An 18,186-nucleotide genomic window follows, 5' to 3' on the forward strand; every position below is an offset into this window, starting at 1 on the left:
TATGCATGTATGTATGTATGTATGTATGTACGTATAAATGCAGGGAAAACAGTAATTCCATCTGATAAAGCTTCTTACGGAAATTCCGGAAAAAAAACAACGCAACAGCGTTCTGTGCAAATTCTCTGAGGGATCTCGTAAGTATGAAAATTTTGAAGATTGAAAATAATAGCCGTTATTGCCTGTTAGTTTCCTAAGAACCAGAATGTCAATGTTTAGAATCCTACTGTTTCACGTCAAGATCCTCTTCTTTTGAAGCCGCTTTCCTGAGGTGTTCCGTTGTCACCTGAGCGCACTCTGATATCAAGATATTCATCTGCATTTAGTAGAAAGTGCAAACAATTTAAACGGTGCGGCGCCCAAGTGTCCCGTGATTTAAAGCCATTTTTTTTGTGAAGCTGAGCCAAACATGAATCTTTATAGTACTTAAGTACTATGAAGCCTTTCTAAACTGCACAGGTGATTGTATATTGCGGGATATTTTTTTTTCTCGTCACCGTTTTCGGCACTCTAAAAAGCTGAGGGTGTTCTTCAGTGGCCATCTTTACCCTTTATCCGGGTTTCGAGTGTTTCGTCTCGCATAAGGCAAAACGGGAAACAGTTGCGGAGAGCTTATACGATGAAACACCTACAATCTGGAACGAACCGGAAGCTTGTATTATTACGAGCAATTTGCGCAGTTGCAAAGGTGACATTATCCATTCGGGTCCCTCTGCCAAAGAAATATTCTAGCAGCCCTAACTGTTCTACTTTTCGTGGCTACTGGAAATATATGAAAAAAAATTACTACTCCTCAAACCAAATAACTGTAACGTTTACAAGCTTACAGCCCAATTTCTCCTGTGGTTTCAGATGAACTTTAAAAGATTACACGGCTTTTACTGGTTGCTATAATACTGGTTGTTATAATACCGCTAAAGCTTGTCTAAAAACGACAACCTCGCTTTCCAAAAAGCCTGGTCGAACCCAAATTAGGGAATGGCGACTTCAAAACAGTTTGCAACTCCTGACATGTAACTGAAATCACTAAATAGTGAGCTGAAATAATATGAGGCAGTTTGAACTTAATCATTGTAAATATTATTCATCCTAATACGTTCAAAAAAACCAATCATTATTGTCGTAGTTTTATAGCTGGATTAGTTTTAGGAAAACGTATCTAACTGTCGGTAATTCATCGTTTTATTCATGATTTGAAAGGTTATCTTGGCTATAACGCAATAACGTTACGAAACTGTGGGAATATTTTGTGCCAGCGACGGTACGGAGACAGAAACTCTTGACATTAAATCGTATTGTATTCAAGCGCTGCTGCACCTTCTTACAAGGGTGGTGTAATACAATCTGTGCGCTCCGTGTGGCAAAAAATAGAAGAGGAAGCGTACTGACCTTGCGCAATTTTCCGGTGGAGAACGCCGGACTCACAGAAGGCCGCACCCTACGCCACTGTTCTAGAGGCGTCAAGCCCATCATGTTGTCCACAAGAGGCTCGTAGAAAGTCAACGACTGCCAGATGTGTAAAAACCAAGAGCGTCAAAAGTCTCTCCATTACAGTTCCTGCTGAGTTCAAAAATAAAAATTCGTCTGCGCAACCCGTTGCTTCGCTGCAAATGTCGTCAAAAGACGACAGTCCTCTGCCGCGCCTGCAACGGAGTACTATCCTATTCTCCCCTCACGCACTTCCCCCCTCTCTCGACCTTTCTGTGATGACTGCGATGGAGGTTTGCTGAATTCACTTCAACCTTAAGGTGTTCGCCTTGCTTTAGCGCCACAGCTTCGGAACCTTTGAACTTTTGTTTCTTTTTTAACACGAAAGTGTTTTATTCCGGGATTCACGAAGATTTCGCTTACGTCATACCCGTCACGGAAGTGACGCCACTACAACGAAGCAAGCAGCCTGTAAAGGGTGCACCCCTTCACACAGGGTCTCCTCGATGGGAAGCAACCTTTAGCACTAAAGAGCACACTATACTTCGGGTTCGTTTTCGGGTTTTATATTTTAACACGAAAGTGTTTTCTGGCGGGATACACCAAGATTTGCCTGACGTCATGTCCGACACGGAAACAACGCCAGTACACCTTTGCCGAAGCGACCCACCAGCAGGACGTTGCTCTCCAAGCACACCCACAAGACAGCCGCCGACCCGAAAATCATGCTCAGATGCCGATTTCGCTGCACATGCCGCTTTCGTGTTTTTACTGATTGCTATGATAGAGGAATCAACCACAGTTTTTTTTATCTTGTTCTTGTTATCTTGATCTTGTTCTATTTCTATTTTGTGCCAACTATTATCTCGCGTCTTCAAAGCTCCCACTAACCCTTTCTCTTAGGAGCGAAGCCCATTAGGGACTCGGGCTGTGGGGTCTATTGTCGCCGTCGTAACCGTCGTCTCATGTAGTCATGGTACTAAATCACCGCGACACTCGTTTACGCCTCGTAACGCGTACTAAAAAAACACCGGGGCACTCGTTTAAGCCTCGCGCTAGAACGCTTCGTGCTTCGAAGACGCGAGACTTTTGCACAAAGCTGTATACCTCTACCCCCCAACGATTTCATTTCCGTTGGCAAAAACGGCAAGGCGCCCATAATACACTTTTACACTTCATGCTTCGCCCCTCCCAGGTTTCACGTTCGTGGAGATGGCCGGGGATATTTTGGTGCCCTTAAAGCCAATTCCAATTAAATTTTTAATTAAGAAAGGCCCCTGGTAGTTATGTGATCAAGTTTTGCCTCAAATGTGTCCAGAGTTTTTTATGCTAAAGAATGTTCCCATGTGAGAGGACTGCCGCCAATTTTAGACATTTTTACAGGCCTTGACTATATATACTTTTTGTTCAGGCATTCTATCAACGCTCGCCCTGGGGGTTAGGATGGCAGCAGACAGACCAAAAGTACCCCATTTGTGTATCTCAAGAAAGACTAAACGTACATGAAAATTACAGCATTCGGAATAAGTGGCCCCTACGCATAAAAAAAAACATTTGCTCTCAATAACATGTTTATTCTTCCCGTTATTCATATGAGGTTCACATAGTACCCGATGTTTCATTTTTTGCGTTTTAAACTGATTGCAATTTATTTAAACTGCTTTTTATTCGGCCTCTGACTTGTAAGAAAATAACTTCGGTAAGTTCGAATTGGGCAAATATTAGGGCGGCTCCAACAATACGGTTGAAACTCGTGAGGAATATAGGGCTTGTCATCTCTGCGTTGTGAAGTTTCACTCAAATCAACAGTAATAGCTGCTGCGAAACGATAAAACATTTTGAGCTTCTAATCCTCTTTAACAGCGTCGAGTCCTCATGCGGTACTTTTATCTGCATAGTAGTGCCACGCCAGCTCCGTAATAAACTTTACCTACTGAGTTACTGCATTCTGTTCTTAGGTTTTCATTGTAGCATCGCCGAAAATTTAATAGCGACTGTTTCCGGTTTTACATTAATATTGCTGTTAAAGCCATTTCTTTAAAAACAATACGGCCGAACACCTCAAGTTCAGTTTTCTACCTTTACTATTAATCAACTTTATTGAGGCGGAAAAAATGCTCGCAGTGGCACCTGCAAAATGTTTTCCATCTTAGGTTTGCTTTCGACAGTGCTTTCACAGGACTTAGTATGATGCTCCTGAGGGGAGCTAAATATTTGATGAAAGAGAAGTTACTTTTCTTTTAAACTGAGGCATAGCAGTCTACTTTTTTTCTAGCTTCACGTACTCTATTTCTGGGTAGCATAAAATTACTTCAAAATGCACACTTTTCCCATAGCAACCACAACGTCACTTCAAAAGTTTCAGCTATACCCCGGCCACGGTGTAAGATATATGATTAGGTGAGGACACAGCTTACAAAACGAACGTATGCTCTTCGTTTTGATAAAGTCGCCAAACTGGCGCCGCTGAGACCGTTGATTGCAGCGCCCTCCAGCGGCAGAGAAACGAAGTTGCCTGAGCGCCGCCCACTCGGAGGTGTCCGGATCCCTTCGGCTCCTTGTGGGGCCTTCTCGGCAGCTTCCGTAACCGGTCGTCTGCTCGATTTCTGCTCGCCGCAGCTTGGCTGGTTCCGCCGGACGGAAGTGCAGACGATAATTTGAAGAAAGCGGTGCGAAAGCCTTTGCGCTGGCCCCAGTGTTTCAACGTGGTCTAAGCATGTGTTTTGAGTCGGTAATAATCAAAAGAAGGTATAAAACACTAAACTGAAGGGAATGTATGCCGCGGTAGCCGTTGAGCGCTCACACAAATAAGATTTTATGCTGCGCTTTTTATGCTTGCGCAAAGAAAAAATGGGGTGCAAATGTTTTATTGAGTACGTACTGCAACCGATGGCATGAAAACGTGACAGTAATTAACGTTACCTGTGATCGTAAACGAATGAATGCGTGCTCTGCAGCCATCTCCAGCAGAAAATGATGCGACTTGCGGTCAGGATTTTTCTGAGAGTGTGGTTGCGCGATAGGGTTCTTTTTGGTGATTTGAGGGGATGTACTACTGAATGTCTAAGAGGTGCGCGCTCGCAAACGATGCAGTGCCGTCGACTTTACCGTTGGCTATAGCCCCCCAAGCTACTCCGTACAAGGAGCGGCAAAAGAAAGCGTCTCCTGCCGGAACAACGCCCCGATATACAAGGAAAGTAGGCAGTTTGTGAAATGGATTAAACTGGCGGCGAGTACGCTGATAATTCTTCGTCGTAAATGACGTTGCACAACTGGGGTTGGTCCATGCACGAAGCAGCGGAGACGAATCGATGTTGTCAAACTCACTGCCGGTGTCCAATGTTCTGAGGAGTTGCGCGCGCGTCTTAATGAACTTAGAACGCCCGAAATCTCGCAGCTGTTTAAGCAATGCAATAAATTACGCGTTAAGATCGCGTTGTGTGAGCTCACACGGTGAGCTCAAAAATGTTGTTTTACACGCATGCCGCTGGTGCCTGCGAACCACCTGGCTTCGGACAGTCGTTGTTCAAGTCACTTGAAGCCTCGGTCACTTCGAAGCTTAGTTAAGAGTTCTGCCACCAGATGTCCTTTCAATCAAAGGTCCACGCGTGGCGCCACGGCGCCACCAACTCTATTTGACAGATTTTTGGGCTGCTGAGTGCACACCTAGAAGTATATCTTACACCGTGACCCCGGCATTGGTTTAAGACTGCTTTAGAACCTTCCATCGTATGCGAGTAGAGTGTGGAGAGAGTGAGAAAAGGAGAACACATACCGAAAGGACGGGATAAGCCGAACCCCAAAGAAAACGTACGTTTCTACTGAGTACAGGCCATGGCTCGAGCAAAGTAGGTTGACGCTCCGACAAGTCGGTATTGCATACTGCGGCCCTTCCTAAGCCAGACCAATGTATTGCGCTGCGTGGTAGATCGGTTACATACTCTTAAGCGTTCGCTGAATTCTTAGATAGTAAATGACAAACCTCGTGACGGAGTGTGCGGTAGAAAGGTAGTTTGTCTTTCGCGATAAAAAAGAAGCGGCAAGGGTAAGGTATATGCCTGGGGCATTGCCATACCGAGGAAGTTGGTTTTGGGGTAGAGAATGGTCTTTAGTGATCGTATCTTAAGTAATCATGGCCTTTAGTAATCGAGTTACTCAAGCTGTGCAGCGGCCTGGATGCTTCAGACCGTTACAAGCTTAAGCTGATATGACCACGCAGATCGAAGTCTACTGACATGTCCTTCTGTACACCCAGACGTCTTAGCGCCTTCGACGCCGAAAAATTCCAGGCATATTAGTGTTCAAATGGACACGAAAATTCATGTAGCGTTCAGATCGACACTTATAAGCAACTTAAGATTTTATAATGAGACCAGAAAATGAACATGATACAAACCCTTCTACTAGGCAGAGCTGCGAAGTCCTTAACCAAAACCTGCTTCACCAGATCGGGGTCCGCCACGAACAGAATCGCCCTGCCAGCCTCGTAGGCACTGTCAGTAGAGGAGACATTTTAAATTTTGTTATAGGAAGAACTGTATCTTGGGCTTCCTGTGGAGTTTTTGGAAGCACAGGTACGGGTGAGGCCGTATCGAGCAAAGCACTGTTAGCTTGTAAACTGGCAAATTCAAGGTGGTTCAAATTGAAATTCACATTTATTTAGAAAAATACAAAAGTACGCTGGCGTAGGGTAGCATACAGATAAGAAGGTTGTATGCAGATTATAAGTGTTAAGGTGTAAGCTTCTATTTTTCAATTCGCACTTTTTCGGAAAAAGAAGTTTGTTCAAAATAGTCATTTTTCTCCTGGCCGTCTCATTCCCGTCGGTATGGTGGCGCTTGAGGTAAAACAAAACATCGGCAACTCCACAAAGGATGGCACTTAACAGATTGCGCACACGTACATCATCTGTTAACCTATTAACTATATGTTAATAACATTAACCCTAAAACAAGAAAGACAAAGTGAAAATTTCGAGGATAGAAATAGCATCTAATTACACTGCAAAGCAGTGTGACGTTACTTGCTCTACTTAGTGAGGCGGGTGCGAAGGGCTTCCGAATGTGTCTACTGTTAACCGCTTTAATGGCTGTGGCGACACGTTGCCAAGTTCACAAAGCAAAACAGAGTAGTTTACAGACACATACATCCTGGAACACTTCGGTGGCAACAAAAAGAAATGGTAATGACGAATTCCGAGACAATATAAAGTACATTGTACACTTTTGGCTATCGTGGCGATGACTTGTTACCCAGTGCGCGGGGCGCTTAACGCTTCCTGTTCTTCCTAGTCTTAACAATAAAATAACACTGTTGATTTTAATCACTCAGGGAAATCAGTAATAACACGGGCTCGAATACCCGATGAAGCCACAAGTGAGTGCCGTGTTAAAACTTCAGTGCTCATTTAACAATTGAGAGTCGATCTGTTTCAATAGTAACAGGTATTTGAATTCATGTGTAATATGGCTCGGACATTTACGCTATATACTCACCCGAACAGCCTTCCATATTTTCGATATCTTGCATAGTCAACCGTGTGCGCAGGCTGAAATAAAGTAAAACACCGCCATCACATTATACGTCAGGCCCAAATCCGTTGCATGTTACCATCATAAAGTTTGACACTAATAGCGTTTGTGCTACTGGTTAGGGTGCTTGTTCTTTTGGTGGGCAAATATTGGCAGTGAAACTCATGATGGTGTAATTATATTTACTGACAGGGCTGCAGTGTGAAGCGACCGCACAATTTTTTCGCCAATTGGTACGTTTTAGGCCATGGAAGAAAGGCGTAGGCCATTTGTACAACATAATAATTCAGCTGGGTTGTGCAAGTTTCTTTTTTCTTTTGCCTTCCCGATAGAGTTTTAAGTGCGAATGCACTTCTTAAGCGACCCTGAATCTGCGTCCACCGGCGATGTCCGCGCACGTGGAGATGGGCGCGCGCAGCCTGGCCGCTGACATGGCACATACCCACGGGGGGGGATTGGCCAGGAATCTCCTCGTCTTCCTTGGCAACGGGGGGAGATGGGCGCGCGCTGCCTGGCCGCTAACATGGCACACACCCACGTGGGGGATTGGCCAAGAATCGGGCGTGAGAAGGGCTAATGCACCTGCTTAAAAGAGTACTGACACGAAATTTCAAAGCTGAGATCCGCTCTAGAATCAAGTACAACGACAACACAAATAGGTGTCTGTGAATAAATGCATCTTTCTTTCTTTGTAGTTGTGTGTGTGTGTGTGATCTCTCTTTCGCGAACATTACCGAACCGCGCAAATTCAATTCGTGCATTCGCACTTTCACATTCTTCCCCTCGGGGAAATGCGGGAAATTTTTTAATACTGCAGACACCATTTGGCCAAAAGCGCACATCCTGAAATCATGAAAAAAACGCGTACCGGAAAATATTTAGAAAACTATTCTAAGCTACCCATGTGCAAGTAAAAACCCCTGCTGAAATAAGGAACGGAGTGGAACTACCATGCAGCAAAGCCTATGAACAAGCCGAAACGCATTAAGCTTACCTTGGAGGGCGTTCAAAAACGATTTGTGAATGGAAGCCAGCACGAAAGCGCGTTCTCTGTTTCGAGTAGCAGTCTGAGTTTTCCTTTCTCACACCGGTACACATTACGAGCACCAAATACTACACCAGACATCAGCTGGCCCGCACTGAGTCCAACAACCAGCATGGGTGATTGAATGCGCTTAACGAGTTCTTCCATGGTGCACAGTACAACCACATACAGTTCCGTTTAAATATCTTAAGTTTTCATCCAACGACCAAACCGTACGTACGGTTTCTGGTCAGCGTTGATACGCGTAATTCAGAAAGAAATGCCCCGACAAAAATGTATTACTGGGGATGTGGGCGAACAACCCGTCCGTGGCGATTTATGCCCGACACCGTAATCCTGACAAACGGGTAACAGCGTACGTTTGAAAAAACTTGAGTCTAACTATAAAATTCCAACAAAAGATACAAAAATAAACTGATAAAATTGGGCTGATCATAAAAAGCTTCCAATAGCTATAGCGGCACAAATGTGAAACGTACGCCCTGTTATTGATGAATTCTTGCATTGCGTAAGTGTGAGATAGATAAAAAATACTTGCTGACTTTCGAAAATTCGCGGCACAACGAATGCTCTCTAAATGCTTGGAGAGTGGCATCGTGGTACCAAAAATATATAAAAATAGAAAACAAGGCCGCTTACCAGTTGAACGTGGATAGAAAGTACAAAGAATCTTCACTTTAGAACAGCATTTAGGGAAGCATTTTTTTGTAAGGGTGGATTAAAAGAAATACGAACAACGGATCACAGAGCCTCCAACGAATGCCGCTCCGTATGGCTGCACTGTCACTAAACTGCGCGCCTACGTAGTTCTTTCGGAGCGTTTGAGAGTGTGGCCTACTGGTACGGGGAAATTCTTGATAAAGAAGCTCTCCGGTGATTTATGTTGAGACGTCTTTTTATGGTCTGTCGCCACTGAGCAGCCTGTTATCTGCTAGATTCGGGAGCAGAGCGCAGGAGGCTGATTGCAGATAGCATGATGCCCTCCAACGATCATCCTACTCAGTGGCGACGCAGCGTGAAAAGGCGTCTAAAATTAAACGACCGGCATCGCTTCTTGATCAAGCATTTCCCATAAACGTAGGTCACACTCTCAAACTCTCTCGAAGAAGTGCGCATGCGCGCACTTTACTGATTATGCAGTCAAATGGTGCAGCATGCGTCGGAGGTGGTTAGCTCCGACGTTAGCATTTGTTTTGATCCCCCCTCTACTATTAAAAATTAGCTGGGAAGACCTTACCATAACTGCCACCTAGTTTTGCGCGTTTTGATCACAATGGTTGCTTCCCTCTAGGTATAAACCCATTCAAAATCGGAGGTGTTTATTCCAAAAAACGTTTTCGTGCAGCTATATTCAAACCAACTATTAGATGTTTGTTGCTGCACTTATGATCCCTCAAACGACTGTCTAGATACTCTGTGCTGGGAATACCAGTTTTGTGGGGCTACCTGTAACTCTGCAATCCGGGGATTCCTTTTGTTCTACTGACACAATTAAAGCCAGGAGCATGCGCACACTGAAACCCCATCTTTGACAGAGCAAGTGCATTTCACTCGTGACTCGGTACTTACGTTTAGGAGAACCTGGATGGTGGGACCAAAAATGAGAGCGAACGGCTCAGACACAACGCCTTGCTCTTTCCAGTAATTTCGGTTCCGTGATGCATATCTTCGAAGATGGAAACACAGGAATAAATGAAGAACAGTTAACTGGCGTAGATGCGTGCTTCCTTATCAGGACTGTATGCTTACGTGGATGCTCCGGCGATTTCGTTAAGCATGTCTGAGAATATAAATTACCGAAATCGACCAGGACGAAGGAAGAGAACCACACCAGCGGCGTGGTGTTATTCCTTTTTTTAGTTGTTTTTATGCGCTGTTTATGTCGTCAGACTATATGCTACACGCCAATTAATTGAATAAACTGTGAAATATCTTTGCGCACATGAAGAGAATCAGCGAAACCCACAAAAAAGAAGAGATTAAATGTCTACTCCAATTAAAGACCTGAATTTTCAACGCTTTAATAGTGCAGCAAAAACTCCCAGGCCATGTCCAGTAACGTGAAACTTGGGGAGGGACAAAGCATGCAATGTATAAGTGTATTCTTGGCGCCTTGGCGTTTTTCCCAAGGGAGATGAAACCGTTGGGGGGTAGAAGTATACGCCTTTGCTGTAAAAGTCTCTTGTCTTTGAAGCTCGAAGCTCCCTAGAGCGAGACGTAAACGAGTGTCCCCGGTGATTTTTTTTAGTACGAGCTGCATTCTAGCACGAGGCGTAAACGAGCTTCCCGGCGATTTTTTTAGTACGCGTTACGAAGCGCTCAAGCGCGAGGCGTAAACGAGCGTCCTTGTGTTTTTTTAGTGCGCGTTGCGTTCCAGCGCGAGGCGTAAACGAGTTTTCCAGTGTTTTACTACCGTGACTACATGAGACGACGATTGCGACGACGAAGACGACGACACGGCACACTAACAGCCCCAGCCCCAAAGGAGCCTCACTCCTAAAGGGCGTATCGCAACCGCAGTGCCATGCCCGTATGTGACGTTAATCAAGCGATCAAAGGGAGAAATTTGAGTGATTTTGCCCTCCCCGCTCGAGGAGCGGCAGATTCCTTCAGGCCCATTCTAATGCTGTCGAGCAGCTGACGCGCTTCATGAAATTCCTGCTATCCCGTTTTATCTTTCATTGCGTGCGTACCGCTTCGCTGAAATTTATGTGTGATGCTGCCGTTCCTTCTCAGTCCCCCGTGACACTGCATTATTAAGTGCAGAGCACTTTAGGGCCGCGCCATGTCGTCTTAGCTCGCCCGCTGGACCAAAGTAGAGCCACACGGCGTTCCGTCATAGAGGCTGTCATCGCGGCGTAACCCAGACGCTTTGAAAGCCAAACGGTTTATTTATAAGCGTGCGAAATTCGTAAACCGATGGCGCTTTTCACAGATCTCCTCGTTGTTTAGTGCAAAGTAAACTGTATGTACATTTGAGGCAAAATATGTGAAATTGACCGGAAGTGCCCGCGTTCATTTAGTTAGGAATGCTCATTGGGTTGATTTTACGATAATGGGGTTCTTGGATTTACAGTCTCGGGCTCACCGCGGCCTCCCCGAGAAGCAGTCCGGCATTCGATTTTCCCATTTATCCCTTTGGCTACGGGGATCCTCGGACTAGCCGCGGACTAGCCGCGGACTATCCGCGGTGAGCCCGAGACTGTAAATCGCAGAGGCCCAGTAAGCGAAAAAAAGTGGCAGTGAAACGCCGGCACGTGCCGGAGGAAAAGCAAGCACAATAAGAACAAAACTCCCGCTCGCGCAGTTTCAGTCAGGGGGGTGCGAGCACTGCGAAGGCAGGAAATTTGAAATGCGTTGGGTGGTAGCAGTGATCGGATAACGACGCTACAGCCCATTATGGCGAATCACTGCTCTGCACGTCCGACAGCTTTCACATTGAGTGGAACGGCTATAATTTTTGTCCTTCCCAATTGTAGACGGTAGGCCCTAAACAGCGCGATCAGTCGGTGCATGTTCACCGGTAGTTACAATCTTTTTTTCGTAATTGAGAACTGCACGTTTCTATTTGAGATATCAGGAGACAGTGATTTGGTTCGATTTCTATGCTGCGTAGTTTCTAACTAGAACCCCTGTTCTCCTACCACACACTTCCTTATTGCTGTTGTCATCCTGATCATCTCAAGCTTGTTAATGTTCATTGCCGGTCCCAGGTTTTTTAAACAGGCAATACCTGTTCCTTTCCACTGCACGTAATGACACTTAAATCCTTAATAAGCCAAGCTGTTGTGGTTCTTTAACGAAAGTGCATCCGTGGATCCCATTAATGAGATGAGTTGTACAATGCAGAGCCTACATTTGCTCCTTCGACCACACCTCACACCTGTCCTAAGGAAACTAAACGAAGTGACTTTTGCGGTTTGTTTTTCGTCTTATTGCGCTAGCACTCGCATAAAATTGTGAGTCACAATACTCTTTTCAAGAGAACGAAATCGATACGTAATTGGTCGAGAATACTGCCACTGACCAATGGTAAAGCGCTGAAGCCTTGAATTAGAGTCAAAAAGAAGGCTAGTTACAGAGTCTACTGTGTGGAATGGGATTAGGAGGGGGTCATCCCCTTCCAACAAGAGTCTAACTCTGCGATTCTGATGCAGCGCTGCTTGCAACAGAGCATTATGCATGTTCGCACGACACCGCTCCTAAAACCCAGTGCTTGAACACAGAGCCGTGTTGTCTGTAAAGGTAGCAAACCACGGGATGCCCGCAATATAATGACTAAACATAACCCTGAAAGCAGCGTACGTCGCTTGTTACCGCTGCAGATACCTGTTTATTAGCGACGGAATAGTATAGCAAGCGCCTTGGGGGGTTAACTGAAACGCCCAATTACTACCTGTCGCTGGTTGGACACGGGTAGCAACAAACAGTCCAGGTGTACCAGGAGCTGTTGCTTTCCAGAACAAATAACGTAACTCGGATGCGCACTGAACACTGGCGCCATTATCACGCGCATGTGTAATCGAGGGGTAAATTATTATTTACAAAAATTCCATGGTAGGACGTACAGAAGTACAAATCCAAAAATAGCGTAGATGGAGACTTGAAGACAAAACTGAAGGTCGTAAGGTAGAGGTGGCCTATTAATAGCGTTCTACGTCCCTTACGCAGCACTGTTCTGTCTGTGCCATCAGGCCAACAAGCCCTTCTTCAAATTGTTTCTTTTGGAGGAGATTTATCTTTAAAGTTCAAAGACGGTTTGTGCCCATGTCGGAGCAGCGCTGAGGAGTGACGCACGTAGGTTCTCGAGAGCGCTGGATTGTTTTCTTTTGTTTTTCACTACGGGGGTGATCAAGACTTTGTGTGATAACACAAATAAGTATGCCTGGATGCATACTTTCTACCTTCGCGTGACTGCTTTGCTCAGTGGCACAGCCATCAAGGCCGCTAGATTGATGGGCCTTGAAATACTCAAGACATGGCGTACAGTATTGATGTATATATGAATCGATAGCTAAGGAAACTAGGAGCAGTATGTATATTTCCGAATTCCTAAAATAATTTTCTGGCTTGGTACAATCGCTTATTCTTTGTGTGTTTTTACTTTTGTCTGTATTTTCTTTTATTTATTTGACATATAAACATCGAATATTTGTATTTCTCACGACACTGCTATTAGTTATACAAAAAAGCAAACTGATAGCTACAATATCATGTATAACAATACTAAATGTGTCCAATTGTTTAAGAGAAATACATTTTTTGTGGGAGCACTCAAAATTTATCATTTTTCCACCGTAACGATACAGTTAAACTCCAAGAGGCCCTCACCAAGCCTCGGCGGTGCCATTGGGTCGCTCATATATAAGTACCCGCCAAAGGTGGCAGAACCGCCTCGAGTATGCAAGGTGAGCCCCTCTATCCAAACATAAACAGCGCGAGCTCTATTTGAAAACAGGCGCGGAAAGACGTCGACTAAGAAAAGAAATACACAGGACGACGTGCTACTAGCAACTGGCAACATTTATTCAGAAACAGAAATATATAGGGCGACCAACCGACATAATCCAACTTATTCAGACCTATACATACATTATCAATAAAAATTACTCCAGACATTAAAAATATACAACCTATAATATGTTATCATATTACAACCTATAATATATCACCGCACGTGTCGTCCCAGAAACGCCAACTCCGCGTCTGGCAGACTGACTGAGGGATGACTCACGCACATCGACCTCTCCCGGCTGATATTCCAAGCTTCCATAATCTCCCTTTGTATCCTGACCTTGTGCCTAATCAACACGGTTGTTTTTTCGAAAATGGGTTTACACCCCCCCCCCCCCCCCTGTACCTGGCACTATTTAGAGTGCGAAGCCAGGTGCGTGTAAGGCCTGCCCACCAGCGAACTGTGATGTTCTCGTAAACGTACATTCAGGCATCTGCCTGTTTGCCCGATGTAGGCCCTGCCACAACCTACTCCTAGCGGCAGTCGATACACCACTGATTGGGTGCAAGCAACGAACTGCTTTCCGTGTTTCACGTTGCAGCCTTTTTGTGCCGCCCCGGCGTATCAATGCATCTGCCAACGGCAGAGCATATCTGGCTTACTTTCTTCTCGGCAGAAAACACAACGTTAACGCCGTATCGGGAACCCACACTATTGATGCCATGAGAGAGCCAATGTACATACGGGAACAAGGTCAGGATACAAAGGGAGATTATGGAAGCTTGGAATGGAAGCTTGGAAGCTTGGATAATGGAAGCCGGGAGGGGTAGATGTGCGTGAGTCATCTTTCAGTCAGTCTGCAAGACGCAGAGTTGGCGTTTCTGGGACGACACGTGCGATGAAAACATATTATAGGTTGTATTTTTTTATGTCTGAGGTAATTTTTATTGATGTCTATATATTCTTAATCAGTTGGATTATGTTGGTTGGTCGCCCTATATATTTCTGATTCTTAATAAATGTTGCCAGTTGCTAGTAGCGCGTCGTCCTTTGTATTTCTTTTCTCAGTCAACGTCTTTCCGCGCCTGTTTTCAAGGTGAATCTTTTAAGTTGTTTGGTCGTCTGGTCGACATCAAGCATAGGGTACACTCTCAGACATATTAAGCAAATGTGTGACCTAGTGTCCACAATTAAATATTGCGCCCGTTTTATTTCGCAGAACTGATGTAGATGAAACGAATTCTAATCATGAATCGAGAAGGCCCTGTGCCTGCTGTTTCTTGACCACACAAGGAAAAGATACTCTAGGCAAGCCTCAAATGCCTTTGCAGGGCACCAGCCCACTTATTCACAATTTGTTTTTGGTGTGCCGTTATGGTAAAGTTTAATCTATGCCAAAGTTCTAGAAATAGAAAAAAGCTCCCGCGAAGCCTGATCTCGCTAGACGTTTGCAGTCTTAGACTGAGCTAGCACCATCCAGAAAAGGAAAGCAAAGACTTATTCTCTTCGTTCTCTTCACGATCCATGACGAAAGAACTTGAGATACTCACAGGTAAAGAAGGATGCAAGCCGTTGCCGCCAGTATTACCCAATCGGGCAGACCCAAGACTAACATCATGAGCGATCCGTCAACAGCCGTAGGATGAGAACTACAGCAAGCCCATAACACGAACCCCCAGCTAACAGCAGAGTTCCTTTCTCTCAGCTACAAGGAAAACAAACAATGGAAGGAGGCACATGTGCACCGTAGCCCCTCTGCGCAAGTTGGCCGCTGTCTAATCTAGAAGCACCTCGATTTGTTCGACGCATTTCGTGTTGGAAAGCAGCCGATAACACGAGGTAGCTCCTCCTTTCGGCCAAGGACGTATAGTGCCGGATAAGTATGAGACCGAGGCCGAAATTATCAGTCACTAGAAAGGAGAGTATGATGATGGTTTTTGTTTAATGGCGCAAGGCCGACGAGGGCAAAGAGCGCCAGAGAAGTTATTTAATGAAAAGAAGTGATTACCACAAAAGGTAGGTATAAAACGTGTAAACTGGACATAGTAAGATCAATAAAGATGATGGTGATGGCTGGTGTATAGGGCCAGGTTTCATGATGCGACATAGGAAATGAGGTTTAAAAACTTGACGTCTGACAAATATTTAAAAACGCGTTTCACAGAAACCATGGCATCGTCACCTAGAAACAGGGATGGATGTAGGGGAATATGTTGTTTGTACAGTTGTCTGAAGTGTTTGTGTCGTGTTGTGTCAAGTGCCTTGCATTGTATGAGTATGTGGACCACGGATAGGCCCTCCCCACACCTGCTACACAGGGGTCTTGGAGATCCCGTGAGCAGGTGCGAGTGCGTCACATGTGTATGCTCTATCCGTAATCTGGCTAAGGTAACTTCAATGTGCCTGTTGTGTGAGTCAGTTGTGTATTGTCCCAAGTGTGGTTTTATTACGTGTAGTTTGTTGTCTGTCTGTTCGCTCCAGTCTGCTTGCCAAGTTTTACGGAGTTGTTGTCTAATGTGTGGCTTGAGGTCTGTGTACGGTAGTGTTGCCATGTCTACTGTGTTTCGGAGTGCAGCATTGGCGGCCATTTCATCCGCCACTTCATTACCGCCAATGCCAGAATGGCCTGGCACCCAACACACAGTCACCCCAAGGTTTGAGGAATAAGCTACCATAATTGTTTTGAAGACAAGATTAATGACATGGTTTTTTGATGACTTTCCGGATGATAATGCACGGACGACGCTCAACGAATCTGTATAAATGACGGATGTAGGAATACGATGTTCAACTATGTGACTTACAACAAGAAATATGCCATATCCTTCTGCCGTAAAAATGCTTGTATTAACATTCATTGTTCTACATGCTTCAAAATTGGGCCCATGCGCAGCACAAGACACCGCAGTGGACGTTTTAGATGCATCGCTGTAAAACTCTGCAGCCTTGTATTTATCCTGTATATACATGAAATGCTGCAAAATCCCACTTTTTGGTGTCCTGTTCTTATTGTATTTTAAGAAAGACAAGTCACATACAACAGGACGAAGATGCCATGGTGCTACAAGATCGGTGATAGATGACTTGAATGTGTCTACAAAGGAGACCTCATGAATAGTGACCTCGTCCCTTACTCTGAGCGAGAAGGGAACAGGAATGGATGGGCGATTTAAAAAGAGCTTTGATGTGGATGTATCATTAAAAACCGGTTTAAAAGGATGGTTGTCCATTGATGAAATTTTAGAGGCATATAACAAGTCAACATAGGTTCGCTGGTGTGATAAGCACCATTTGTCACACTCTGCGTAAAGACTCTGTACAGGGCTCGTACGGAATGCGCCACAAGAGAGGCGAAGCCCCAAGTGAAGCACTGGGTCGAGCATTTTAAGTGCTGTTTTAGTGGCTGACCCATACACAACACTCCCATAGTCCAATCTAGACCCCACTAGGCTTCTGAAAATATGTAACAGGAGTTGCTTATCCGTTCCATACGACTGGTGGGACAAGATTTTAAGAATGTTGAGAGCCTTTAGACATTTATGTTTCAATTGTTTAATGTGAGGGATGAACGTAGGCCTTTCATCCAACACCACACCTAAAAACTTGTGTTCCTTCCTCACAGGAATCGATACGCCATTAAGGATAATGTCTGGGTCCGGATGGATCCCACGCCTCCTGGAGAAGACAACACAGGTGCTTTTTTCTGGGTTAAGTTTAAAACCGTTCTTGTCTGCCCAGCTGGCAAGTTTTTTGACACCGAGCTGGACTTGACGCTCACAGATGGACATATTACATGATTTAAAAGATACCTGGATGTCGTCTACGTACATTGAATAAGAAATTGTAGGTGGCAGTGCGTTCCCAAGGGAGTTCATCTTAACTATGAACAGAGTGCAGCTTAGCACTCCACCTTGCGGAACGCCGTTTTCTTGCACATGAACTCTTGAGAGTGCGCTACCTACTCTCACGCGAAACGTTCTTTCGGACAAATAACTAGCAAGGGTGTTGAGCATATGGCCCGAAACACCGAAAGACTTTAGGTCACAGAGGATCCCGTAACGCCAAGCGGTGTCATAGGCCTTCTCAAGGTCAAAAAATACCGTTGTGCAAAACTGCTTGTGAATGAAGGCGTCCTTTATATAGGACTCGAGCGCGACGAGTTGGTCGTTGGTGGACCGCCCCGCCCTGAAGCCTGCCTGGCAGCTCTCGAGAAGACCATTGTACTCAAGAAAGTACATGAGTCTCCTGTTTATCCTCTTCTCGAGGAGCTTGCACAGGCAGCTTGTGAGGGCGATGGGCCGATAGCTAGCGGGAGAGAAAGGGTCCTTTCCTTCCTTCAGGAAAGCCACTACTATGGCCTCTCTCCAAGAGCGAGGAATGTGCCCCGAAAGCCATATGTTGTTGTATACATGTAGGAGTGTTTCAAGAGTGTCTCGGTGTAGGTGTTGTATCATGGTGTATGTGATTTTGTCTGCACCTGGAGCTGAAGGCTTACATGCGTTCAGAGCAACCTTCAGCTCATGAATTGAAAAAGGAGAATCGTAAGAAGTGTGCGACTTGTTATCACGCAGGGACTTCTTTTCTACAGATGTCTTGTGTTTCATGAAAGTTTTTGTGTAGTGTGCTGAACTGGACACGTGTTCGAAGTGTTGTGCAAGTGTGTTAGCCTGGTCTTCCAGTGTGTCCCCTGTTGTACTAACAAGGGGCAGGCTGTGTGTCTGTTGTCC

The 18,186-nt window shown here is 45.1% G+C and overlaps 1 protein-coding gene across 2 annotated transcripts in view; it reads right to left on the reverse strand.

Annotated features, from left to right (window-relative positions):
- Window positions 1-15,227, reverse strand: part of LOC144179005 (cytochrome P450 3A31-like) — a 28,112-nt gene extending 12,885 nt beyond the window's left edge. The window contains exons 1-6 of one of the 2 annotated variants that reach the window (XM_077707166.1): window positions 15,010-15,227; window positions 9,574-9,670; window positions 6,924-6,976; window positions 5,825-5,921; window positions 1,390-1,506; window positions 228-316 (exon numbers count right to left, since the gene is read on the reverse strand). In XM_077707166.1, the coding sequence (XP_077563292.1) occupies window positions 228-316; window positions 1,390-1,506; window positions 5,825-5,921; window positions 6,924-6,976; window positions 9,574-9,670; window positions 15,010-15,077 (521 nt within the window). In that variant the 5' untranslated portion in view covers window positions 15,078-15,227. The remainder of the gene's footprint in view (window positions 1-227; window positions 317-1,389; window positions 1,507-5,824; window positions 5,922-6,923; window positions 6,977-9,573; window positions 9,671-15,009) is intronic. The other variant, XM_077707167.1, reaches the window with a different exon arrangement.
- Window positions 15,228-18,186: the final 2,959 nt, after the last annotated feature.

Source organism: Haemaphysalis longicornis, unplaced genomic scaffold (genome assembly GCF_048455015.1).
Source record: "Haemaphysalis longicornis isolate Haplotype H1 unplaced genomic scaffold, Haemaphysalis longicornis Haplotype H1 scaffold_4, whole genome shotgun sequence".
Classification (NCBI taxonomy): domain Eukaryota; kingdom Metazoa; phylum Arthropoda; class Arachnida; order Ixodida; family Ixodidae; genus Haemaphysalis; species Haemaphysalis longicornis.